General features: G+C 33.0%; 4 protein-coding genes across 4 annotated transcripts in view; 3 read left to right on the top strand and 1 right to left on the bottom strand.

Moving 5' to 3' along the window:
- Positions 1–2,961, top strand: part of LOC136974251 (F-box/WD repeat-containing protein 7-like) — a 77,272-nt gene extending 74,311 nt beyond the window's left edge. The window contains 2 exon segments of the mRNA XM_067269088.1: positions 1,218–1,428; positions 2,195–2,961. Coding sequence (XP_067125189.1) covers positions 1,218–1,428; positions 2,195–2,463 — 480 coding nt within the window. The 3' untranslated portion in view covers positions 2,464–2,961.
- A 5,882-nt stretch (positions 2,962–8,843) lies between these two features.
- LOC136974279 (receptor expression-enhancing protein 5-like) lies at positions 8,844–10,192 on the top strand. Its single transcript, XM_067269116.1, has 5 exons — positions 8,844–9,114; positions 9,456–9,549; positions 9,622–9,760; positions 9,863–10,013; positions 10,106–10,192. Exons 1-5 carry the CDS (start codon positions 8,991–8,993, stop codon positions 10,132–10,134), a joined length of 537 nt encoding a protein of 178 aa, XP_067125217.1. The 5' UTR covers positions 8,844–8,990; the 3' UTR covers positions 10,135–10,192.
- A 1,073-nt stretch (positions 10,193–11,265) lies between these two features.
- On the bottom strand, positions 11,266–21,121 carry Ald1 (fructose-bisphosphate aldolase). The gene is made up of 7 exons (XM_067269093.1): positions 21,040–21,121; positions 16,018–16,159; positions 15,616–15,885; positions 15,377–15,537; positions 13,885–14,143; positions 12,864–13,063; positions 11,266–12,077 (listed from the first exon to the last, which is right to left on the bottom strand). Exons 2-7 carry the CDS (start codon positions 16,127–16,129, stop codon positions 11,985–11,987), a joined length of 1,095 nt encoding a protein of 364 aa, XP_067125194.1. The 5' UTR covers positions 16,130–16,159; positions 21,040–21,121; the 3' UTR covers positions 11,266–11,984.
- Positions 21,122–22,691: 1,570 nt separating this feature from the next.
- LOC136974278 (tektin-2) lies at positions 22,692–25,471 on the top strand. The gene is made up of 6 exons (XM_067269115.1): positions 22,692–22,883; positions 23,544–23,786; positions 23,850–24,067; positions 24,196–24,418; positions 24,486–24,709; positions 25,113–25,471. Exons 1-6 carry the CDS (start codon positions 22,707–22,709, stop codon positions 25,390–25,392), a joined length of 1,365 nt encoding a protein of 454 aa, XP_067125216.1. The 5' UTR covers positions 22,692–22,706; the 3' UTR covers positions 25,393–25,471.
- The last annotated feature ends 1,658 nt before the right edge of the window (positions 25,472–27,129 follow it).

The raw sequence follows: 27,129 nt of genomic DNA, 5'->3' as shown, positions 1-27,129 counted from the left end.
TTTTATGTGGAATGAAGCTAAAATTAATAAGAGACTCTAAATTAGCCAAAATGATGGAAATGATTGAAATACATAAACAGGACACTTATGGAAGTAATATTAACAACAGAGACCAAGAAACATTCCCTAACACATGGAGGCTACTATATTGATGAGAATAACCCTCTTCAGAACTAGGGAGCTGTCCATAAATTGCATCCAGATTTTTCTCGAAATTTTTACTCTCCCCTTTTGTCCCAGTTTCTCTAAATTTCCATAACCCCTCCTCTCTTCAGATGTTCGACAAAACTCAAACCTCCTTAAAACCTTTATCACTTTATGAATGATAGATACTGTTAGTAAAAATAAAACATACAAGAATTCTTATAACAGTCTTCTTCTCAAAACTACTGGAGTGAGTAAATAAACAATCACAAACAAAACCTTTTTTCACTAGTAATTGAACTTTAACGTAACGTCCGAATGTTTTCAGCCTTCACCAAGGCCTACTTCAGGTAATGAACCAAACTGACTTCCAAATTGGAACGTTAGAATGATGATGTTCAACCTTAAACTTTGTTAAAGTTATACTTATGAAGTTTAAAGTTGAACACGTCATTCTAACGTTCCAATTTGGAAGTCAGTTTGGTTCATTACCTGAAGTAGGCCTTGGTGAAGGCCGAAAACATTCGGTTACGTTAAAGTTCAATTACTGGTTAAAAAAAGGTTTTGTTTGTGATTGTTTATACAAGAATTCTGAAATAAATTTAATAAAATGTATAAACCATATAAAATTTAATGAAATAAAACAAATGTCAACTGAAGCTCAAACCCCCCCTTGTCTTGACCCCTTCCCTTTCTTCCAGTGTGGATGTCATTTTAATGTTCTCTTTGTTATTTTTTGTTACTTAATTTATTAATGTATTTTTTATTATATTTTTAACTTGCTTATCATATTTTACATTTTAAATTATGTTTCACATAAGCTAGAACACGCTTTCAAATAGTCATTCCACGACGTAATATATTCTATAATATATTTGAAAGCTAGAGAACCCAAAGATGGTCTAAATTAGACCAAAAGTACTCGAAGATAATAAAAGTTTTGTTGGTAACAAGTTATTTGGTATTTATACATTAGAACTTATTTTAGTAATGTCTTTGTATAAAATACATAAAAATGAGGAAAAATTCTAATATATTAACCATTGAATTTTTTTTGATATTTTCATTTCTAGTTTGACGGAATACATGTAGTCAGCGGTTCACTGGACACTTCGATCAGAGTGTGGGACGTCGAAACGGGAGCCTGTAAACACACACTAATGGGACACCAATCTCTCACATCCGGAATGGAATTGAGGAACAACATACTTGTGTCGGGCAATGCTGATTCTACGGTTAAAGTATGGGACATATTAACTGGCCAGTGTCTTCAAACTCTCGCAGGTAACATTTTTTTTTAAAAACTGTTATAATTAATGAATTTATTAACAAATAACTAAAGATAAAATTAGCATTGTGTGTCTTAAAAAAAAATATATAATATGATTTTAAATAGTTTTCATCAGTTTCCAATTTTTAGATTACCAATGTTAAAATAATTCTTTAATACTAACTCTTGATATTTTACATGCATTTTTTAAGTCATTTTATGGAAAAAAACATGATCAGTTAGAAGCAGAAATATACAATTTATATCAATAGTTAAACAAACTATATGTAATTTTTATCATTGTAAAAATCCAGAAAAATTGATGTTTAAAGAACATTTACTCAGTATCTTGTTAATATAATGTAATCAGTTTGAAGATTTACCAACACCACAATATTTTCAAACGCCAACACAAAAGTTTCCTTTTAAAAATAGTTAAAGCCCTATTGGTATTAAATTCGAAATAGATAGACGAAGCGTTACGAAAGGTTTTAGTCCCCCTTGCTTCAAAATGAATGCAGAAAGGCTTTCTTCTCATACATGGTATTAAACACCTCAACAAGATGCAGTTTTAATATGGAAAGTGCTATATTTTCCTGGATTAAATCCCTGGTATGATACTGTACACGTGCATACTGGTGTATTCTCACTCCCCTCATTTAGTTCCTAATAATAATTTAGTGTGTAGAAAGTTTTATGGTGGAAATTAAATTCGTAAAAATAAAGAAAGATGCGGGTATCTAAAATTAACATTTTCTTTTGTTTCTGTGTTTTCATTAGGTCCCCACAAACATCAAAGTGCCGTTACTTGTCTGCAGTTTAACAATAAATTCGTCATAACGTCGTCGGACGACGGCACCGTCAAACTCTGGGATCTAAAAACGGGCGAGTTCATCCGCAACCTGGTAGCTTTGGAAAGTGGCGGCAGCGGAGGGGTGGTCTGGAGGATAAGGGCGTCTCCCACCAAACTGGTGTGTGCGGTCGGCAGCCGTAACGGAACGGAGGAGACCAAACTACTGGTTCTCGACTTCGACGTCGACTACAAGTGACCGACCAATAGTGCCACGAGACTTTTTTTTCTAAAAAAAAGAAGAAGAATCTCCCGTCCCGCCGCCGCGTGTACGGCGGGATCTTCGATAACTGCCTGCTCATAAACAAAAAACAAACAAAAAAAAAAAAACTCCAAAGAATTCACACGTGTTGGGTGAGAACCTCATTTGCCAGTTCTTTATTATTTTTTTTAACCGGGAAAAACTGACATTAGAATTAATAACTATGATGATAATAATAATAATAATAACAATAATTGGAATTTTACTACCGAAAAAAATTGCGGGAAATATTTCGCGGCGGGATGCGCGCGCTCGCACCCGTCCCCCGGTCCCCACCCGTTATCGGTTGTAGATACATGTATAATTTTCTTTTTTCTTGTTTTTTTTGGGATTCCGAATCGTACTTCGTTCTCGTATCTCTCGTCGAGATTGTGTGACGATTAGTGAACTGTCCGACCGGTCAGCGTGTAAATAAATAGTAATATGTTGAGTAAATTTCGAATTCTTTTTTCCATGTGGTTCTTAAAAATTTGACAGTACAAATTAAAAATTATTTCTAGAATTTTTATAAATTAAAAAAATAATAAAAAAAGAATTAAATGGAATCCGTGCTTATTTTAATCGATTAAACAATAGAAATTCCCGTGAGTCCATCGGAATTCGACCTGTGGACTGAAAAAATTGCATGAAATTCGAATGGAGTGGTGGTTCTTAACCTTTTCCAGGCGTTCATTTTTTTTAAATGTGCTGTGGCAACGTCCATAAAAATCTATTAAACTTTTTTATTTAAGGGGAAGACTAATTTTATCTCGTGTATTTTAGTCATACAATTTAAGAGAGTAAGACAGACCTAAAGTTTACTGGCACGAAACTCAGATATAAGATTATTACCGCTTTAAAATCAAAAATTGAAGTAAATAATGAGTTTTCAAGAATTATTTCATTATAAATTATATTTTTAAACAACAATTACAGTATCGCATCTCCAGGTTAAGAACCACTGAAATACTGAGAAACATCTTTGTATTAATAGAGAAAGTGGATTAAACGATTTCCATTGCAGAAATCTAGAAAATACCAAATCTTTACTCCCAGAAAATACAAGAAAAGCTGCTTTAATATGGAACAATTACAGAAACGTTTTCCTGTCTATGACAGACATTGACTTCACGTGGGTAGTTTTACATTAAGAAGGATCAACAAGTGTTCTTGTAAATTCGGATCAACAAGTGTTCTTGTAAATTCAAAACTGAATTTACAAGAACACTTGTTGATCCGGAGTTCTCAATCCGGAACAAGCGATTTGGTATCAAACAATTTTGATAAAGATTGACCTTTTTCCCGTTGCTTGATTCGATGTGTCCATATTCTTAACTAATGTTCAAGAGCCAGTAGTTAACCAATAAGCATTCGTATATTTAGTGTAAAATTAATAATTGGTCAAGTTCTGTTACCTTGTAATCGCGACTAGGTGTATGTTTCAGTATGATTTTAATCTGGACAGACTAGACTAAATGACTTGGTTCTTCTAATACGTGGTAGCGGGGTTACTTCCTCAGCCTTTGTGGCCAAACCGGAGTCACCAACACTAACAGGACAACTAGGTTCTGTACACATATATAGTTATGTGCTGCTCAACTAGATGCCTACACGCGCCCAAGAAATTATGACTCTGACATCTTAGGAACATTAGAGCCTCTGAGAAGAATTCGTCTGGTGGGTTAACGGCAACTTTTACTTTGCAATCAGTTCAAACAAACTACAGGAGGAGAAAAATGTAGTTTAAATCAGCATCACACTTTATAATTATTCTTGAATTGCATTTTATTAATGAAAATAGTCGCTAAAATTGGCAGCCCTAAGCATACGTGGTATATGATATCAGAGTGTATTCTGCATTATGGATTCTTCCCACGTAGGAGAAACGTAAGCAGCTCGCGCTTCGATAGGATGGACACGTGGAAGACCTTATCGGTGAGGCATTCTCAATCCCGTCATTGCTCGCGCGATTATGTGCTTTGGGCGGACTCCATTCTTTGCAGTACGTTCACAACGGAGTTAATGTCGATCGGGTCTTTGAACTCGATAAATTTTTCATATTTGAACAGAGGTTAATCATTTTCGAATGGGTAAGTGACACGATATCACAGCATCCATCTGCTGGAATTAACAAATGGAAGAACGACGTAATATTAACCCGAATCAGCTTACATTGTACGAACGCCGCCTTCCTCTTCGAGCGTGAAAATGTGGCGCAAAGTACTCGGGATTATGGAAAACCTCGAAAGACTCGAAATGGATGGACGATTACGCGATCGAATGCACGACCCCTCCTTTATTTATATTTCAATTATTCAAAAGCTTAAGCACGTGATTGAAGACGACGAAACGGAAGGATTGTCACATTTACGGGCCTTATTTAGCCATTTTGGGAGATAAGGATTCTTGCGTAACGGACAAAGCAAAGTAACAGCAGCAGATATTTTACTTCTATGGAAGTTTAATAATCAATAGTAGTAAACAAGAGAACTGTCCCACATTAACGAGGATGCGCGAATAAAAATAATTCAGAAAAATTAAATCCGACTGCTTGTGTTGTTTCGTAAATCCCGTATTCTCTACTCGACTTCGGCGTTATGAAACGTTGGGTCATATGCATAACACGTGGTGCATAAAACCCACTTTATCCAAAATAGAGAACCAAATCCTTAACTTATCACTAAAATTCTGGCAGCAAAGGGGAAACTCCAGCTCGCCGGAATTTTAACGTAATGAAATAGGGATCATTATATATATACTGTGTAAGCATTTTGTGAGGCGTTTAATACAATATAATTCAGAATTCGATGTGTGGATTTATCTGTTAAAACACTTGGAAAATGTAAATAAAATCTTAAAAACAAAATTGTAAAATTAAAAAATAAGGCGACTATTTTGGCTAATTTTGACTACTAATAAAACGAATTTGGCATAAAAGCGGCAGCGTCGCGCATAATCGATAACTGCCAGTTTCTGCAGGTTCTCTCTTCGCGGCAAGAGAGCCAGGTTTGTGATATTCGCTTTCTAGGAATGATTGCGTGTAATACTATTTATACAGTCAAACCTGTTTTTATGTGCGATTTTTTTAATGCGAATTTTTAATTTGTGCGGTATAGTTGGCGACTAGTCTCGTGCGATTCGTCATGTCTCATGTTGACTTATTATAGCTAAATAAACTTATTATAGCATAAATGCACTTATTATAGTAATATTGCATGAATATGCGAAAAATGAAATAATTTACTTTTTAAGTCAACAAAACACCACCTGGACAAAAATATGTAAAACAGACGATAGACCAGACGATGCAGTCAAGTGCTGACATCTGTTGTCAATAAATTCTATTTCGTACTGTTTTGAGTTATTTTCTATGTGAGACTTTTTTTATGCGGTCCCTGTTGACCGCATAAAAAATATTTTTTTAATTGTGTTGCGAAAACTATTTTTTACAGCCATTCGTAAAGTTTCGTGCGATTTTTTAATGCGGTCCCTATCCACCGCACAAAAACAGGTTTGACTGTATTTAAGTTAATTTTGACAACAAGTGTACGTTCAAAAAGGGGTGTACTGTAGATTACCACCTATGGAATTTCAGGACTTTGATTATATATTTGAACTCGGGACCGAGACGAGTTCAACGGTACCCTATTTTTGGACCGGAGACGAAAAATAAAATAGTTACCATACTTTTTTAATGCTCTCATGCAGACGGCATCGTAGTTGCTAGTACAGCCATCTTGCGGTAAAGTCTGCAAACCATGACGTCGGACTACGGTCATTTCCCGGAGGGTTAAACACGCAATACGAGAGCGGAGAGAGCGACGCGACTTCCGATCATCGCGCGATCGCTGGAAAAAAGGATGTTTAATTTTTTATTTTTCGTCTCCGGTCCAAAAGTAGAGTATCGTTAAACTCGTCTCGGTCCTCTGAGTTCAGATATATACCCAAAAACCCGAAATTCCATAGGTGGTAATCTATAGTATCCCCTTTAAAAAAGCTTTGTAGGGTAAACAACTAATAAGAGAACATTTAACTTTGTATTTTTTTAATATATATATATATTTAATATATAATATATATATGGCTTTATGCGTTGTGATGCTCTTCACGGGAGTCCACACCTCACGTCAAATGTTGAAAAGATCTCTCTTGCGGCGAAAAAACTTGCCGAATAGCAGTGTCGCTACTTATAGAAAACAGCAATGAATTAAATAGTATTTATTGGGCTGCAGTTTTCAAATTTCACACCTATAGCTTCTCATATCGTTCGTTTGTCTGTCTTTTAATCTTGAGAATCGAGACCAGATATGGAAAGCTTAGAGGTTGGAGGTGCCAATTAACTATAAACGAACTTTCGGTTTGGACCGGAAGTGAAGTGATTTTTTAAAAAGTAAAATATGATTAAAATTGCAACCGGCATTATGACGATTTTACAATAAATAATTGCTCGTTTTATTGACACCTCGGCTGGTGGCGATACATTTCTAATGTCAAATTAGTTAAATTTATAGCCGAAAAGCTAGGCCATGTTCGTTAAGATTAGACAGATAAGAAATTCTTCTGACTGTGCCTTCTCCTAGAGGAGGTTGGCGGCCAGGAGTTTTCTGGGTTTTCTTCGCGTTATTAACATTACAATTCTTTATTCCTCTACTATATACAATTTAAAGAAGTGTTAGATTGGTCACTCGGGTGATAAACTCTTACGTAAGATAACTTTCGTAGTTATATAAATCAAATACTATAATATATTATAAGGGTTAGAAGTATGAAATAATCTAATAATCGTAATCTTAGTTGCTGTTATTTTTTGCCCAGATAGTGCCAGGTTTATCTACTAGTAAAATAATAATAATGATGATAATAAATATTCAAAACAAAAACCTTATTTTAGAATTAATCAATGTTAAAATATAAAAATCAAATAAATCTAAAAAACGAAAGTCGCTTATAATTAAAAAAATTAATTTTAAACTAACTGGTAGATAGTTTTGGGCTATAACTTAACTAATCAAATGAATCTGGCATAAAAACGGATAGTGTCGCCATCTCGTGACAATTTTTATAATATATCTTTTCCGTAAACTCTACGGATTTTCAATTTACATTTAAGTCCGGAAGACGAAATAAAACCTATATGACGTCACCCCCGGCAAGAACATGGCGTGAGGAAGAATATCTTTTAAGTTCCCCAATCATTGTTCTGGTAAAACGTAAGAACTCCCTACAATGAAAAATCTCTAATCTTGTCTTAAACTGTCAATTTTGCCAGCCTTCCCGTGTCTAATAATTTCGTTTTATTTAAATAAAACATAGGCTAAACGTTGTGAAAATTATAAATACGCTTCTTTTGGAGTGGAATTAAAAGAAAATAATAAGAATTTAACGATAATAATTGAAAGAACATCCCAAAGCTTTCTTGTTAAACAGAGAGACTGTGAAGGAAAGCATGATTTACAGGCGAATTTACTCTAAAATAAAACTAAGCATTACGTAAGCGTAAATATAAAATTAACTTAATTTTCGGTACATTTAACTTTGTTAAAAGGAATTTAGAATTTTGATTGGAGATCCGCGTGCCAAATATAAAGTCCGCTTGAATGATTGAAACGCTGCGCATTTTACGTAAATTTTGCGTCATTTTCTAGAATTTCCCGTTGAAATTTGAAGAGATGACGTCAAATTGACGTAAAAATGTATACTATTCCAACCAATCGAAAAGCGCCATAATTTTCGAAATAAATATTATTACTATTATTTTAATTATGAACAAATATTCAGTTAAATGTGCACGTTTTGCATAATTATCAGTGTATGTGTTATGGACAAAGTGATTAATCGGGCATTATTCCTAATGCCCGTATTAATCACTTTGTCCATAACATATGCATATATTAACATTACACCTTTTCTTCCAGAACATCCTAAATTTAAATTGTTTAATTTATTAATTATTAATTGTATCACGAGATGGCGGCCTAACCGCCCACCTCTTGTCAAATTACCTTATAATCAATTATGAAAATTAGTCATATTATAGCCCAAAAATAATGACATATTCAACCATTATGCGTGGGAAATCATTTCAGCTTATGATTTCCCATTATAGAAATCAAGCTGAAATGATATTATAGTTTAATAACGATAACATTTTTCAAAATCAAGATCCTCACCAACTGGCCTCTCCCGTTATGGGGTCTGGCCGAACTCATAATGAGTACGATTAAAAAGCTTTATCGGTGTCCACGGAGCGGGAGACAAAAATGGCGTGTGAAAATCAGTAAATTGTTTTTAAAGGCCGTACGAAAGCTATATTGAAAGTAATTTCTTCTCGTTTATTTTAATATTAAAATTTTATAAATTTCTTCTAAGTTTTCATCGAATAAATCTTCTTAAATTCGAATTTCGAATTATCATTTTAACGTTTCGAGAAGAACGATCAAAACAAAGTCGATAAGTCGAAATAAACAGTTGTCGAACGGAGAAACATGGCGGAATTAATTGAGATGATGGACGTAGTGTCTGACAAATTACATTCAGATAATAAGTACACCAGAATTCTCAAAAATTTAGAAGAAAAAACGAAATGTGACAGATTTTATATATTTTCCTGTAAGTTCGGCATTAGATAATAGCGAGGTTGAGGCCGAAGCTTTAAACGCGAAAACTTGTACGTCGGACGTTCGGCGTCGCTTTCCCGTAAGCCTAGAAGTTTGACAATGGCGTTTGGAACGTCGAGCACAATTCCACTGACTTTCCAAACGCCATTGTCAAACTTCTAGGCTTACGGGAAAGCGACGCCGAACGTCCGACGTACAAGTTTTCGCGTTTAAAACTTCGGGCCTCAACCTCGCTAATGGAATATTTGTGTGTGTTTGTGCCTTCTCGCAAATAATTCTGGTTTGAAAGCTGATTTTAAACTGATTAAATTAATATAATTCACTAATTTACAGTTATAGCAATAATAGTCGCCGCGTACACGGCCGTAGGATTCGGGAAGGAATTTTTATGCACATTTACATCCATTGTTTATCCTATTTATGCTTCGTAAGTGCGCTTTCGATTTCCTATACTTCAAAATTATTATATTTCATTCTAAAATAACGTTTTCTAATATAGAGTTTCGTCGGTGGAACAAAATAATCTGGAAGAAACTAGAAAATTGTTGATTTATTGGGTGATATTTGCGTTAATTCATTTATTTGAAACTTTTTTTGATGCCGTAGTAACTTTAATTCCTTATTATTGGATGCTTAAAGTAATTATTGCTTTTTTAAAAAATGCGGTTTGACATTGTTGCCATGCCTCATTTAAAAAAATTTTTCTTCTAAAATTTTAAACAAAACCAATAATTTTTTAGATGATTTTTCTGGTATTTTGTTTCGCTCCCATTTCAAACAACCTTTCGGTCTTCCTTCGTCAGAGTTTCTTGTTGAAATTAATGAAATGCGCCATTTTGGAGGAGGAAGAAGTGCGTTTCAGACAGACGGAAAACATTCAAAGCCAATCAGGTAAATCTTATTACCACTGTGTTAGGAATATATTTTTCTATATATGCGGTGGCACACTGCATTCGATTAATATCGTGCTTTTGTTACTTTAGAAAATGAAACGAAAGCCCAATTTGAGTAATTTCTGAAGAAATTTCCGTAGAAAAATGATCAAAATTGTTTTATAGAAAGAAAAATGTTTTAAGTAATAATAAAAATTAATTTTCAAATTTAAATGTGGTGAAATTGTAAACTATGCCCTCTTGTAAGTGTTAAAAATTAAAAAGATATTTTCTTCAATATTCCAAGTCTTTCAAGGCCTTAGTTTTTCATTGTTGATTGGACTGGGGCACTAAGAGGGTACCCAGCGGCAGGGCCCATTGATGAGGGATGTGGTCGATTTTACACTCCACTATCCAAGGCATGGTGCCAGTGTTAAGGGTTATATGAATGTGTTATTGAGATATTAAATTCTTTTACCAAGAGATGGAACTCTCAATATATATGAGCCATAAAAAAACATTAACAACTCATCCTGATAAGAGATTGTGCAAATAATAATTTTGAAATTATTAAGGTGGTCAAATTCCTAAAAAAAGTTATAATTTATTTGCATATAATTTTTGGGATCAATTCTAAAAAAAAAAGTAACAATACTAGTAATTGTTATTACCAACAAAATAAGAACTTATGAATATTTTCAACTTTGTCAACTGTAAGCAAGTCTGAGCATAATTATAATTATCTCAAATATACAAAAAAATAATAATAATAAAAAAAACGTGTCTGCGTAAGTAAACAGTTTGATCTATGTAAAAAAATACTTTTAGTTGCTACTGTCCATGGGCATCGAGACGGCCTTTTTTCGTGCTCGTCGTGAATTTGGCCGAACCAGTTACGGAAGACTGCAAGAGACTGGGCCCTGCTCGTCTGGAATGAACCACTCGAATTCGTGGCGCTCGCCCAGGTCTCCCGGACCGGCAGGTGGTCGTCTCGACCGTCCGAGAAATCTATACGGTTCGAAGTTACGAGTCAAACTATGTAAATGTTTTTGATAAGTAACGATGTATTTTCATAACTGTTAGTTTTCTGATCCAAATAGATTGCAACAACATAAAAAGTTAACTGTGAGAGCAAAAGACTGATCGGTAATGTTTGATTATGTCCGTTCCAGTGACTTCACCACCATTTCCAGATAAGTTTCTTTGCATATGATATAATGAAATAAAGAAAATTTGTAATCTACTTTTTGTTATTTTAGCAAATCAGACACTATAGGAGAATGCTTTTATTAGTATTCCATAAATTACATAAAATCAAACTTGTGCAAGAGATCTATGGAAGAAATCCTGGAACATATCAGGGGCAGACTGTTTAGAATTGATGTGACGTTTGGTACCGAAAATTTCCTACATTAAGAAGATTATTGATTAGTCCACAGAATACAAGTTATTAAAATAGTGTATCATATAACTTTGTTTTCGTTGTTTGGATTACTTCAAACTTCTCTAAGTTAAGAGGATAAAAGTTATACAGTATAATTTAATGCACGAGCCATCACAGTATTTTTAAGTACTGTCAAATTCACACTATAATCATCTGTCTGACTCAAAAGGTCCTTTTCATCTTCCTTCTAAATGAATATCTAGTTGGATTATCTGGATCAAAGTATATTATAGAAAATCTTCTGCAAATGTAACATGTGTGAAACTTCAGAAATGATTTAATAAATTTCCACCATTTTTTTTTTTTTTAACAACTAACAATTTATTTTTGGTTCACAAGGATAATACATAGGAACGTAATTTGTGGAATATAATTGAATTAATGGATATTATTTAGGACTTGGCATGAGTATATTATTTTGCAAGAAAACTTACTCTTAAACTGATAAGATACAATTTAGAACTGAGGAGTTTTTCAATTTCAAAATAACATTTTCCAGTTAATTTGATTTTCCACATATCACACAGAAGGTTAATGCATTTTCTTTTAGTAGGCGTGATCCTTAATGAAGAGGATCTCTCCTGCGGCGGCACCGGCCACTCCTCCGCCATACTTGCCGACCGAAGCCTCGCTGTTAGCCTGAAATATTAAAATATATTAGATAAACATTTTTTGTACTTAATGTTTTCAGTAATTAACATTACAATTATATAATTTAGAACTAACTAGAAGAAAAGAATCGGCCCGAAGCAGAACTCGAACCTGCAACTCCTGCATACCGTGCAGATGCGTTACCAATTACGCTACCCGGACCTCCAGTCTGATCTCCCCTTCCAGTTTATATAAGCTTACGTTACTACCATCGACAGCCATCACAATGCCAGCTGGGGACACATTAAGCGCCCACGTCCCGTAAACATCTCCAAAGGCACTCAACCAGCCATTGCAACCCCGGCAAGGTGTATATATATATATATATATATATATAAACAAACATCATCAGCTAACCCATTAAAGCAATACTCTAACCAAAGCCGAATTATTGGGCTAGAAATGGCTACAATAATAAATAATTTATAAGATAATTTGTTAGTAGAGTCAGGCGTTAGGTGCCATCTCTTGCTAAATTTAATAATTATAATTATTAAATTTAGCAAGAGATGGCACCTAACGCCTAACTCTAGTACCAAATTAACATTACTTTTTGAAAGGATGCATGCAGGCAAGAAAATTAAGATGTTGAACATTAGTTAAATTATCTGTTCTCAATGAATTGGCAATAATTGTATCTTGATTTTTGTATCATGTAAAGTTTCTATTTGGACTATATGTTTTATACAATATCATAATTGATCTTAATTTTACTTATTTTTTCAGTCAATTTTACAAGATTTGTTAACAATTGCAAATTTTAAAAATTTATACCTTTGCTCTCTTCAAAAATTCTTGCTGTCCTGCTGCCACATTGTCTGGTTTTCCTTCCCATGCCTTCAAAGCACTGGCTTGGAGCGCTCGGCCATAACTGAAAGTTAGAGCCCAGGGCTTCTTGCCGGGATGTTTGTTGATGGCATCGAGATTAACAGATGCCTCCTCTTCCGACTGACCACCAGATAAGAAAGTGATGCCTGTCCATAGAGAAAAATTCCTTTTAAAAGCAAGAATAAACATTACATGTCTATTCTATATATGGTTTCAATCTGCATCTAAAGAATTACATTTTCAAGTTAACAAAATGTTTTGCAACTTTTTAAAATGGTACTAAAAATTAAATTTTAAGTATAAAAATACAGCTGGTTTTGCAAATCTTGGCCAGGCTGTAAAAATGCACCATAGTAGGGACCAGTCTTACTTAATGAAGGTACCAGATTGATGAATCTTTGACAAGTTCACTGCATTAAGAAAGGCAACACTAAGTGATTGTGCGCCCAATAATGAATTTGGCAAACATTGGTTTTCCAAAACTTTGAAAAACAACTTGTTGCAACCAACACCCAATCACGGCAACTGTCTCAGATGGTACTAGTGCCAACTTTTGAGAAGTGAGCAAGTGACATCTGTCATCACATTCCTTTTATTTCTTCATTTTTGACAATAAAACAGCACTAGCAGCATGTCTTGATAGGTGTAGCCATTTTTGTCTGAAAATGTAGTATTACATGGCAACATTGTCATCCTCTAGCAATCAGTCAAGTGCTCATCCTCTCCACAAACATTGTCACGTCAGGCAACAAACCCATCTGCCAACCATGGTCAGCCAGCAAAAGTCAAATAGTGCTTGTTCTGCTTTACTAAAAAGAGGCCCCTAAACTTTTTAAAACAATGCTGTTCATCACCTGGCCAAGATGTGAGATAATTAGTAGTGTCTGATTTTCTTCTTAATTTATGAAACAAGTATTTAACGAATCTGTTTATTCTAAATATAAAAATATTGAAAATACATAATTACCAGGAACAGCAGCCGGAACAGTCCTTTGCAATGCGGTAACCGTGGCTTCGGCAATCTGTTGGGGTGTGTATTTGGTTTTGCAACTCTGGCCGGCGGTTACCATGTTTGGTTTCAGGAGGGTACCTTCAAGATAGACGTGGTGATCATTTAGTGCCTTGTAAACTGCTGCCAGGACAGTTTCCGTCACCTTTTGTGCCCTGTCGAGATCATGATCGCCATCTGGGAGAACTTCGGGTTCGACAATAGGAACGATTCTATTCTAAAAACCATAAAGAATACAGAGAAACATTAATATTTTATGGACCTGGTAAAATTGTGGTAGAAATGTAAAATTTTTATATATTGACACAATTCCTGTTAAAGTTAATAATTACAAATAATTCAATTTTAAAATATTCTGGAAGAAAAGATTAGGCCCGAGCAGGATTCTAACCTGCAACTCCTGCTTACCATGCAGATACATTGTCAGTTACGCTACTTGGACCTCCACCAAATCAATTTTCAGACTAATTATGCTTGAAATCTGGTTATATCTATATTAGTTAGTTATAAATGGGAGCAACGATCATTAGAATGAAGGTGAAGAATAGGTTAACAATAACCAAATTTACGTTGAATATTCAGTAAGGATTTTATAAATTCATACACTAATTTATTTTGTTAGAAATAGTATTCACTTTTATAACAGTTTGCAATCAACTCTTTTTTTATGATGGGGAAGTCAAGAAATGACTTAAAAATGACAGTGTATACTATACTAACAAAATAAGGCACTTTTAGTAGGTGTAAAAGATTCTTGAGATTTTATTTATTTTAAATTTCAAACATTACTATAATTATTATCCAAATATTAATGTTTCCATATTGTTGGAAACATCAATATTAACATTAATCAGTGGGAAGTAATCATCAATATAAATTTTATCTACATCTTCAATAAATAGTATCTATTTGGCATTTGCTTTCAATATCTAATTAGTCAGTTCAGAAAAAAACTGTCTAGGAAGTATTTTATTTTCTTTAAAATATTGAAATAACTTTTCTTAATGAAATTTTTAATAATTAACATCCATAGTTCCTTCTAAGATTATGAAATTGTGGAGTATTCTAATAGTGCACTAGAAGAATATAAATTATGCAACAATTGCAGCAAGTTCAAAAAATGTTTATATGAAGTTATAATAAACTAGTTCTCTCTTTATCAATGTTCCCTTTAAGCTGCACAGCTGCCGATTACTTGTATACTTGATTCAGTCTGAGCAGCAGTTGGATTGCCGCTCACAAGACATGACTTAAGCCCGAGAAGTAGATGCACAAGTAAATCACAGACGTTCAAGTTTATTAGTGAACAATACTAATTTATGAACGTTCAGATAATATATTTTTGAAATGGCTCAATTATTTTAAATTATAAAATATTAATAATTGATAAGTATATGTGAATGCATGTGAGCATGTCATCTTACATAATAAATTTTTCAAAAATATTTACCATTTGGCAAATGGATGCGTAGCGAGCCAAAACATTAGCGTTTTCTAAGATAGAGAGAGCAGAAGGTTCGCGGTCTCTAATCTTCAATACACATCTCCATTTAGCAAAGTGGCAACCTTTAGCTTTGTATTCTTGGCATCTTGTAGCCAAATCATCCAATCCTGTAAGTTTAATTTAGAATAAACAAAGTTCAAAAATTCTCCTAAGACAAATTATTAGAAAGGATTTCCAAAATATACCTTGGGTGGTGCATTCTTCTGTTGTTCCCATCAATGGTACGACACCTTTGTCGACTTTAATTCCCGGAATAATACCACGATCCTCCAAAATTTTAACAAATGGTGTTCCGTCGTCGGCATTCTGGAAAAGGGTTTCGTGAAATAAGATCACGCCGCTTATGGCTTCGGTCATTGCTGCCTTGTCGGAGGTAAATAACAGCTGACGGTAAGCACGCCTGTTGTCCTCTGTGTTTTCTACGCCAATTCCTTGCAAACGTTTACCCATGGTGGCTATATAAAATGCAAATTTAAATTAATATTATAGTTTTTAAATTAAGTCTCTTAATAATCTGTTATGTATCCTTAAATAATAATAATCTGAAAATCAGAAATTTAAAAAAAAGCCTTTGGTTCTAAACTCACCAGTACTTTCATCAGCTGCTAAAATACCCTTTCCAGGTGCAACAATGCTGTTGGCAATCTTCTTCAATTCATCTTGCAGTTCTTTAGGAGGGTATTGGAAATATCCAGCCATTTTGATTTATTTGAAGTGGATTTTTTTAAACTAAATATAAGAATAAAGTCTTTAGAACTTTATATGTTTTTATATAAATTAAAAATGCAACCAAACTTAAATGGTTGTAATGTCAATTACAAACCTCTTAATGCTAGAAAAAAACAAAGCACACACCTTTCAGATTCTCAAACAAATACAATAAAAAAATAATCTAGAATAAGATTAACATTAAATCCTCTACCATTATGGTATAATTATTACCAAACTTGTAATAATATGCAATGTATTCATGATATTTGATTCAAAATTTTAGATTTACAGTGTAATCAATGCTAAGTCACTGTTTAATGTTTCAGATGGGAGATAGAATAAATATAAAGTAAATAAATCAGGAAGACATGACTCAACATTTACATATGTATATATATATATATAAACTGATGAACAGAACATTTATGCATTTTAAGGTTCCCTCCACTCTTTCTGCTCTTTATGCCCTAAAATCTTTTTTCTACACCCATAAGGAGTAATGACAAACACAGAACTAATAACTAATGTGAAGAAAAAACTATCAAGACAAAACTACCGAGTTCTTCTTCAGACACCATATAATGGTACCAGATGGAACATCATTCGGAACATAGAAGCTTTTTTGAAATAAATGTAAATTCAAACCACAATTCGAACTATGGAAATAAAAAATTAAAAGCTGCGCATGCATTGTCCTATGCAAAATGAAGATTCAACCGTCATGCATTGTCCTGGCAAGGTTTACTTGACACGTGTGGCTTTAAATTTTTTATACTCATAGTTCAAATTTATGTTTATTCCAAAAAAGCTTGTGTTCCGAACGACATTCCATCTGGTAACTGCTATAGCTCCCGAAGAACTCGGGAATTAGAAAAAATTTTGTCTTGAGATAGTTTTTTTTTGTTTTTTTCACACCAGTTATTGGTTCTGTGTTTGTCATTATGTATTTCCCAGCATGGTGTGTTGTTATTCATAATGAGTTTAGCTGGGTCCACAACGGGATCGGCCAAATGGCAACAGACGAGACCAAAAATATCCAAACCAATTTTAAACATTTCCGAAGTTCCCGATCCAAACTAGAGCCTCCAAAGTGGCAAAGCTGATACTTTTACTGTCCAGTCATCCACATCACAAATTTGAAAATAAAGAAACTATTAAACTATCAGTGTTTGTTGCATATTTTGTGGGGCCAAACTATAAATGACCGAATTTATGCCTAAAACAATATATCCAGACAATCATTTAAATAAAACAATGCTATTTAAGTTACATATTAGTTAAAATGTTAAATATTTAGTGATGTTTTTATCAGTTGAGGATTTGAATAATTGCTTTCTTATTCACCATTATGGTCCAATGAAGAATCAGGTCATATCTAAATTCTTAGACAAGACAAATTTGATATCATCTACCTGCACACAAAATTACATATAGCTGCATAAGGCAATATATTATTGAATTGTCTATTCTTTATTTTAGAAGATTTAATTGAACAATTATTTAAATTTTTTTCTAAACTTAAAATCAATTTACACAGCAGAAATATTAAAAATATTTGTTCTAATCTCATCTGATGTTATCTTTGTCAGTTTAAAATTTCTAATTTAAATATTTTTTTAAGGATTTGTTTTAATTATTTAATTTTGTAAGAGTCTGGAAGAAGTGAGGCCAAATGGCCGAGCAGTTAGATTGGCAGCCTACCACTCCGGGAGACCCGGGATCGAATCTGGATAGGTCGAAAGTACGCGATCCAAATATTTATTTATATTATTAAAACCGACATTTTCTTTTTAGATATTGAACGAGAAATACATTTTCTAAATTTATAAATTTCTGTATTATTTTTGATTGATAAAGTACACGTTGTAAGTTAAATAATATTATGGTAAAATGAGTATTTGTAAATTAGATATATCTATTTTTTAACTCTCTCTGTACAATGTGCTCTAAGAGGGTCTTTTTTTAGTAAGTCCAGACAGACCACCTCCCGAAAAATTCCTGCGGTTTTTTGACCTTCCGGATTTGATCCAGAATCCTCCAGAGCGGTAGGACGTGCCCGTTAGCTGTTCGGCCGTCAGTCATAAATTATTATTATAAGATCATATAAATGCTTTTTTTTTAACTCGCTATATAACAAAGATAATAATTCTTACAATTTTTAATATTTATGTTAATAGCTTTCTTCCTATTACAAGAGAGAATTAATTCTTTTATCTAAAAAATTTTCTATTCACTTCCTAATTCAGCTTCTCAATTGTGATTTAATTTGAAGAGCTTAAAATTTTACAAAACTAATTTTCTTATAATTAAGAAATTGGTATGTTATTATAGCCTTAATCAACAAATACTTTTAGTTTTATTGGTTCTTAAGTCAAATTTTTTTTAATAAATTAAGTAAAATTATACACAAATTAAAAGCAAAAATGGCAAAAGTGTAGTTTATATAAATTGTAACCTATTTTAAACATCTATTATACAAAAATCCACATATAATACAATCAATTTTATTTTATATTAGATTTTTTCAAATGTCATCAATTTATTTAAACTTTTCTCAGATTTCTTCAAGCTATTCAACAGTTTAGGACAATATTTCAAAGATAACACAATGTTAATATCTTCCTTTTTAATAAATTATCTAGAAGAAATGAGCAGAAAGATCTCCATGAACTGTTTAGAACAATGTTAGACTGTTTTTACTTAAACAGTAAGAACAGCAAAATTCTTCTAATAATATAGTTTCTACAGATATTATGCAAGGCACACATTAAGAAATAAAGCATGATTCAGCTCAACAGGAACATAATAAATTGCAAAGACACATTGCATTAAATTAAGCAACAAGGAAATTGACCTAAAAATTTTGCTATTATTGTTCATGTTATTCATTGAATACCTGGATCCATTTATGTAATTGGATTTTTTGTAACAATTACATAATCCTGTCAAAATAAGTTAACATTTTAAAATAAAAAAGCTGCTAATAAATCGAACAAATGTCTTATTGCTCTACGAGTAAAGAGGTTCGTGCACTTTAGATTTCTTTCGCATTAAAAAACCGCACTCTCCTCCAAAAGAATCAAAAAAAAAAAAAAATTGGCTCCAGAACTCTTTCTTTGGACGACGAATGCTCTCCATTATATTAAGTTATAAATTTATAGAATCAATTTTATTAAATTTAATCCAGATCTAATTTCTTCATTTATAGTTTTAAATATCCACATAAACTTTTTTAATATGGAATTAACGAAATGTTAATCTTGTTTTATATTTGATATTAACGTGTTTTCTTTAACGAGTTTTAAGAGAACAGAAATCAAATAATTCATTAAAACTGACTTAAATAGAAAGCTTTTAATATTTTCCACAAGCATCCAAGACTAGTATTGGACATGTCGTTCAATTATTATACAGAGCATCCCGTTTTAAGCTTTTAACATATTTTGCAGTTATAGAGTACCGTGCGGCTTCGGAAAAACTACAGAAAGTCGAAAAGAAAGCGTAGAAAGTACCGGTAGGCATTCTTGTTTTATTTATTCTTTAAGATCGATTTGTTTACCGTCGATATTTTCCTTATATTTGAACAATTTCTTTCACACAAAAGATTTTATATTTGAGAGACAATTTCATTTAAAAACTTCCTAGTCTTAATATAATTAACAAACAAAGATTTTTTTTTTGTTAAAGTACAGAAGAGCAAAACCTTTCCTTTTGACTGAATCACAGGAGAATTTAACATAGAAATATGCAATTGATTTTTATAAAGTATCATAAGCTTATAATAATTCTTCTGTTATATATATATGATTATAAACTACATTCAGTCTTTCCACAACTAATTTGAAAAGCTCATTTCAACATGTAAATTTGATAAAGCAATGAAAAATTTTTGAAAATATCTATAAAAAATTAAAAAACAGGAATTTTCTGTGATCCAATTACCTTTTAATTCATTATATATTCATTAATTTTTAAAATATATTAATGAAAAAGCTATCGAGAATTTCCTTTCTAATTAACATTTTGAAGATTATTCTTATAATTTTTAGGGGGCGATCTAGATACATTCCTTTGTGGATAATGCGTGTGGTTAAATACGGATCCGACGGATCAATACAGAGATTTTTTCTCCAGACTTTAAATATTACTCGAGAAATAAGCCGTCTAATCTCCCTACATTAAGTATTTTATTTATTTATTCTAAAATAAAAACCTGTAAGAGATAGAAATACTTGGACACACACCAGAAAGCAATGTTCGTTGCCTTTCCGAGGACCTATGTCATTGCCAATAGAAGTCTAAGCCCCGACCTTGAATTCTCCTCCCAATGACATTTGTCTAGAAAGTTAACATCCTTTCAAAGTATCACTATTCTAATTAAAACTGCATAAAATACATTAAATGGGGCAAGATGGCATATTGTTTCACATACCTTACAATAAATCTTGCAATTTATACCTTTTACACGAAATCTATGTCAGACATTATGTATATTTTTTAATGCGATAAAACGGTCGATTTATGATAGAAAATTAGTAAAAACTTCATAAATATTCTCAAGGAATGTTTCATAACTGCTTCACTGTACCAGGAAACCTTAATTAACTGTAATATAGGATATGATGAAATATTTACTTTTAAAGTCTCTTTTAAACCGAAATTTACATCAAAAAGTATATTTTATAACGTTTATAAAAACTTATTTAAACGTTAAATTATATATAAATATTAATTTAAAAGACGAAAATGGCCATCACGGTTAAACCAGTAATAACTTAAACTGGAGTCGACGAGTCGGAAACGAAATAGAAAATACACAATAATCTAAATCGAATGTTTGATCCGTAATTAAAAGAGCGTACGTTTATTATCAATATAAATAAATAGATAATTCTAACCTTTAATATCGAAAGGTGACTCGTTCTCCTCTTCCTGACTTCTGCCGACAAGGACGAACCAAGGTGACCCTGGATATATAAACGTGATTCCCGGTGGGCGTGGTCTACGTCCATTTCGTCGGCAAATACGACCAATCGGCACGGTTTTCGAAGACGACGTAACAGTCTGCGGAATAGACAACGTAACGGATTAAGTCACGTGTACTTTTTTCGAATTTAAAAAGTTTGTCTTCGTTTTGTATTTATTATATAATTAATTGGAAAAATTAATCCGCGCATATTTATGCATTTTTAAAATTAATTTACCGTCCGAACGGGAATTACACTTATAACCGATATATAAAAGTTTAGAAAGGGTTAAACGGTATAAATATACGACAAAAAACGGAATAATTAACGCGATTTAATGTATAAAGAGGCCCGTAATTGTTAATATAAATAATTATTTATTACAGGATCGTAGCCAAAGAAAAAATTCTTTTGTAAGCTCTCGAGACGATAATTGCTCCTCTCTTACTATTTTAGTTTGGTGTCAACTACACGTTCCGAAAATCTTCATCTTTCTTTTTAGTGCCTCCGAGTTCCTATAAATAAATGGATAAATTACTCCTTAAACAAAAATTTAATCTTCCACCTACGTCTACGTCGATAAAACATTACATAATTTCTAGTTTTATACAAAAATCTGTAAAATTTATTTTATCGACGATGAGTTTAAAGCCCGTTCTGCAGTGTATAAGCCTACTAATTGAATAAAATAAATGGCAAATAATAACTGGATCATTTAAGGTACAGTATTCTGTTAGAACTTTTCATTTATAAATACCGAAAAATATCACAGATTCATCGTATTTCTACTAAGGTCTAAAGTGATATTGGAATTTTATTGTCGTATATATAATTCCAGTGACCATAGATATTAATGGAAGACCAAAAATGAGCATTAGAAGGCTATAATTTACGTAAATAGCCAGGTAAGACTCGATGAATGCATTAATAACTCCTGTGATTTTTGTCGAAATTTACTGAAATTTTGCAGAAAGGTTTGTATATTAGGGGGATCGATGCTGTTAAATTTTGGCTATTAAAGGTCGAGGAAGTGGGGAGATAAAGGCGTCGCGTGTCGTATCTCGAGTAGGGTCGGGCTTAATAACGATTTTATTAAGTACGAGCTTTAGAAAATCGCATTTTATTTCCTAGAGTATGCATTTCGGACTTCGAGTCCCTTATCAACTCTTTGTGATGTAAATGGCGACGATTGATAAAGGTATTATTAAAAATTGAAGTAGAAAATATTAAAATTTTCTGTCGCTTCGTATAGTTTAAATGCCATAAAACTTGAAATTTTTACAATTAAAATATTAAAACTAGAAAATAAACTTTAAAGACATGATTTATGTAAATATAACACAATAACAATTTTTTCCTTTCGTCATTAGTAACGACACAATCACCATAGCAACCGTATAAAACTAAGCTAAATTCGATTCACTCGGCAGTTGTCGAACGTCAAGATATTCAAATACAGGTGAAAAGAGTAGAGTCGAATGAAATAACTCGAATATAAACTTATAATAAATGATTACATTCGATTATTTTCTTTATCGTAGAAAATTTTAGTGTCCGAGTTTGTTCTTCGGGATTATAAATTATCTTCGTTGTAAATAATGTTTCCTGCCATAGTAAATAAGCCGGCGATCCGTTACACGCCACACGATTGGAACTTGAACAATTTAGCCTTAGAGAAGATCAGCAGGGATGTGAATGCAAAGTCCGTTGCACTGAGGCAAGACAGCTTACAACTAAGACACGAAGCTCATAATAGAATAGAATGGAAACTGCAGGTAATTATTAATATTCGTTCTTATCGTTATCGTCTTCATCCCGTTCCAACATCGTATTCCGTCCTTCCCAATCACTGTGCCATCTTCCTGTTTTTTTCCTATCTTTCCCAAGTCCCTCTCGCTTTCTTCGTCTCTTCCTACGTCTTTCCACAATTATCATCAGTTCGTCATGTTTTCTTCGCATTCTTTCCACGTCCTTCCACTCATTCGAATCATTTACACGATAAACATAAATATGTCTCTGTACAATCGTCATAAACGTGCCTTTCTATTTGATAAATGAAGAATTTTCTTAAATTTTGTAAATTTAAATGCTTTTCTATTCTTCGGATTGGTTACATTTTACAAGGAATTTTACAGGCTGCTGTTCTTAATCCCTTCATTCCTTGTTCCCTTTCTTCTACTTTCTTCCTTTCATTCCTTTTCTCCTTGGCATTTTTATTTCATCGCTTGTATTTCATCTCCATCTTTCTGTCAATTTGGAAATCTACTTCTTATATTAATATTGGATTGGTATACATGTATACGTCTTATAAATCTAAAAGCTTGCACCTCTTCAACCCATGAAAGATATCAAATACTGGTAAACAAGGATATATTTTTAATATTCTGATATACATTATACTTTTCGAGTTAATTATATTCTTACGATGCCATCAGGATTGTAATCTGAGATTCTGCGACCGCATCGATGACGTAGATCACTTGTATAAAAACTTGGAAAGAACGATTAGAGACGTAGAAAAGGAAACGGAAATATTAAGAGATGCCAAATTTAATATAGAAAGAGCGTTAGTGGAAAAAGTTCCTTACGTAGAGGCCGCTAAAGAAATTGTCAGGATGAGAGACCAACGCCATGGCATCGATTTAACCGACGATCAAGTCCAAGAAAATTTATCATGCGTGAGTTAATTTATACTCGACATTTCATAAAACAATTGAAATTATAATTTGGATTCGTTTTAGGAACTAAAACTCTTAGATGAAATATATTGTAAGATGGGAAATAAGAGCCACGAGTGCTGGGAGCAGTTATGTAAATTGAAGGAGATCAGAGATATTTTGTGTAACGACATGAAGGACAAATCCTATGCTTTAGCCCAAGATCGTCGTTTGAAACTCTTGCAACCCGAATGTGTAGATGATATTAGTTATAAACCCAGGCCTTTGGATATCCCTCCGGGGTAGGTACGCTTTTTATTAATTTCATTAAAATTAACCTTATAATTTGTCTTTCTTTACTTCTGGTACTCGAGAATAACATATTTACAATAAAGCGGAACATTCAGAATCTAATATTATTCACTTTTAGAATTGTTGGGGTACAGCAATGGCTCGATCATTCGGTTCGAAATTGTACGAAAGGAGAGGAAATAACAGCCGCGGCTAGAACACTAATCGTTAATTGTTGGAAAACAATTAGGGACACGAACAATCTTCTGTTTCGGCAAAGAGAAGCGACTCAATATGCCTTTCGTCAACGGATACACGAAACCCAACAAGCTAGGGATAATTTAGCTTATCAGAAAAATAACGTAAGCGTATATTAACGTTGAAGTTTATAGCTTAAAATATATTTATGTAAAAATGTATATAATTTAGCTTATTGACGAGATCGAAAGGATGATGAAAGAAGTTCAGAATATAGAAAGACAAATTCGAGCCATTAGAAATCCTTTAAAATTAAATCATACGCGCTTAGAAGATAGAAAATGGAGACCAAGAATGGAATTAGTTGCCGATCACGTATTTTGGGGACTAAGAGAAGAATACGCGCAGTTAAATAAAGCTAAAGAAGAACTGGAGGAGGAATTAAATAATGCCAGGTACGAACTTTTTCATTAATAAGTTAAATTTAATAAAATCCACAAGTTCAATTCGAATCTTAAAGGTTCGTGTACAGTACAAATTCTAATTGTCTATTTGCCAAACAAGTTTAGCATCTAGTGATTGTTCCAAGGTCTTTACAACGTATTCTTACTTGTTAGTTTACAAATTTCATAATACGCATGAAAATTTTCCTTCGTCAATGTGTTTGAATACGCATTGATCAATTTTCCTCCCGTTAAATTAAATTAGATAACGCGTTACATTCATTCGAAGACTGATTATTTTCGTCGAAAAATTGTAATCGTTCGATACGCAATTCTGAATTAGCTTACTGTCAAATTATGCAGCCAATCTAATACTTTGCAAATTATAATGGGAATCTATTTAATATATCCGCAGATTAATTTTGAATCAACTTCAGGAGCATCTATATCGAGTGGAAGACGACTTGACGAGAAAGGAAAAGTCATTGCAGTTAGATACGGAATGTCTGAATCGTCACACCAGGCCAGGTTCAAATCCTTATCAATACGACGTACCGTGGTCGAAGGATACGTCATCCGCCGAAAAGGTACCTTCTTTCACAATTATGCCCAGTTCTCATTTAGAGTCTTACAGAGTGACTCGAAGTACCATGACGGAAAATCCAGCACAAAACGAAAGACTTTTCATCGATTAGTAAATGCAAAAATCTATTTTAAATAAGCAAAATTCTTTTACCACAAAATATAACGTTAATAAATCTTACGATTCGTAGATACAAATACGTATATTTGTGTTTATTTGAAACCCGAATTTAAACGATTAATGGAAAATAAATTGCTCGATTAAAAGGCCCTCTTCCTCTTTTCGCCCCGCGCGCACTAAGAGGGCCTTTTAATCGTGCCTGTCGTGGGTGCGGTCAGGCCCACAATGGGAGTGTTAATACATTATGAAAGTATTATGTGGAGTATTAATATTATAATCTGTGTCAACTTGCCATCTCGCAGTTAAGACGGGTACGCACCTACAGAACCGGTATGCCCGAACGTGTATATGATAGAACTTTTAATTTTTTATTCACAAGTTCAGGTATATCAGTATTTGTACAGGTATGCCTGTATTTGTACTCTGCTTTATATATTGTAAACCCCACAAGGTAGCCGCGCAAGCAGTGGCGTAGCTAGCACGGGTGACACCCGGTGCGGATATCGTGGTGTCACCGTTTTTAACTCTTTTATAAAACACTGTTGAATTGTAATATCTTCGCACTCGAGCAACTTGAACGCTATATTGAATACACGATGTCGCGACGTATGAGTTTAGATTTATATAATAAATCATAGTAAGATTTTCAGCTGATGCGAGCTCTCGTGGTGTCTCTTCATGGCGAAGAAACTGTCATGGGAGGCAAGTCGTTGACCTTTTTTTTAGGTACAGGCCTACCGGGTGTCACCCCGTGTAGGGGTGACACCCGGGGCGGGCCGCCACCCCCCTAGCTACGCCTCTGCTCGCAAGTGTTACAAGATGTTACTGTATTTACAGAAAACTTAATTTACTGTTTTAATTTGATTTAGAAAAATACTTTTGTGTATTTTAATTTAAAATAGTTAATAATAGCCCTAACATATGTCTATATTTCATAAGGCAACGAAACGAGTAATAATACAGGATAAAAAATATCCTTCATCCGCGCCATCTGTCGATAATAAAATTAATTAGTTTTTAAGTTTCACTTTTTTACACTCTTCCATTAGTGAAAAAATAAGATATTATATATTAAAAATTTAATTTTTTACGTTATTTTAAAATAATATTTTTCGAAATTTTCTCGAAATAAATACGTTTTTTTGATATACGAGATTACGTTTAAAAGGTTTTTAGTGGATAGGATGTTTCATTTAACACCCTTTCATTTACGAAAGGTCATTTAAGGGTTTTTCTACAGGCGCTCTATATGATTTTTATATGGATAATGGATTCTCAACAGTGTGTTTGTGTGTGTATTCCTATTCTCACTTAATCAATCTGCACAATTTAAATTTTGATTACGTATAGCAAATTTAGCTGAGATTTTGCCGGATACACAGTGCTACGAACCCCTAAATTTTAAAAGACGACACTTTAGTTTTATTTCTTAGTACATTTAATGAGCTTAATAATACTTTTATCAAGCGTATATATAATTCAAGTGTGTAACCATTATACATCCCGTGAATACCAGCTTCGGCACGACACACAAAAAACTGAAGCTTCAGTTTATTTAATAAGATTTATATTATTCGTAGACTCAGTTGTATTAATTAAATAAATAAATTAAAACTGTAAAAATAAGGTAATTAGTTTCATTAATTTATTTATTAATCTTTATTATGAATTAAATTAAGCCATTAATTTAAGTAGAAATCTTAATAAAAGTCTGCTTCGTGTTACTATT

This window comes from Centruroides vittatus, unplaced genomic scaffold (genome assembly GCF_030686945.1).
Source record: "Centruroides vittatus isolate TY-2023 unplaced genomic scaffold, ASM3068694v2 contig_345, whole genome shotgun sequence".
Lineage (NCBI taxonomy): Eukaryota > Metazoa > Arthropoda > Arachnida > Scorpiones > Buthidae > Centruroides > Centruroides vittatus.
Note: the sequence above shows the minus strand (reverse complement) of the source record. Positions and strands in the feature narration are given on the sequence as shown.

What these genes read in the sequence shown, in the direction of transcription:
- LOC136974279 (XM_067269116.1), top strand. Translation starts at nt 8,991, where the DNA reads ATGGCGGAATTAATTGAGATGATGGACGTAGTGTCTGACAAATTACAT. An exon ending in CTTATTATTGGATGCTTAAA is followed by an intron (nt 9,761 to 9,862) that starts GTAATTATTGCT and finishes ATAATTTTTTAG; the next exon opens with ATGATTTTTCTGGTATTTTG. An exon ending in AAACATTCAAAGCCAATCAG is followed by an intron (nt 10,014 to 10,105) that starts GTAAATCTTATT and finishes TTGTTACTTTAG; the next exon opens with AAAATGAAACGAAAGCCCAA.
- Ald1 (XM_067269093.1), bottom strand. Translation starts at nt 16,129, where the DNA reads ATGGCTGGATATTTCCAATACCCTCCTAAAGAACTGCAAGATGAATTG. An exon ending in TGTTCCGGCTGCTGTTCCTG is followed by an intron (nt 13,064 to 13,884) that starts GTAATTATGTAT and finishes CTCTATGGACAG; the next exon opens with GCATCACTTTCTTATCTGGT. An exon ending in AATTTTTGAAGAGAGCAAAG is followed by an intron (nt 12,078 to 12,863) that starts GTATAAATTTTT and finishes TTAATATTTCAG; the next exon opens with GCTAACAGCGAGGCTTCGGT.
- LOC136974278 (XM_067269115.1), top strand. Translation starts at nt 22,707, where the DNA reads ATGTTTCCTGCCATAGTAAATAAGCCGGCGATCCGTTACACGCCACAC. An exon ending in TCCAAGAAAATTTATCATGC is followed by an intron (nt 23,787 to 23,849) that starts GTGAGTTAATTT and finishes GATTCGTTTTAG; the next exon opens with GAACTAAAACTCTTAGATGA. An exon ending in GAGGAATTAAATAATGCCAG is followed by an intron (nt 24,710 to 25,112) that starts GTACGAACTTTT and finishes ATATATCCGCAG; the next exon opens with ATTAATTTTGAATCAACTTC.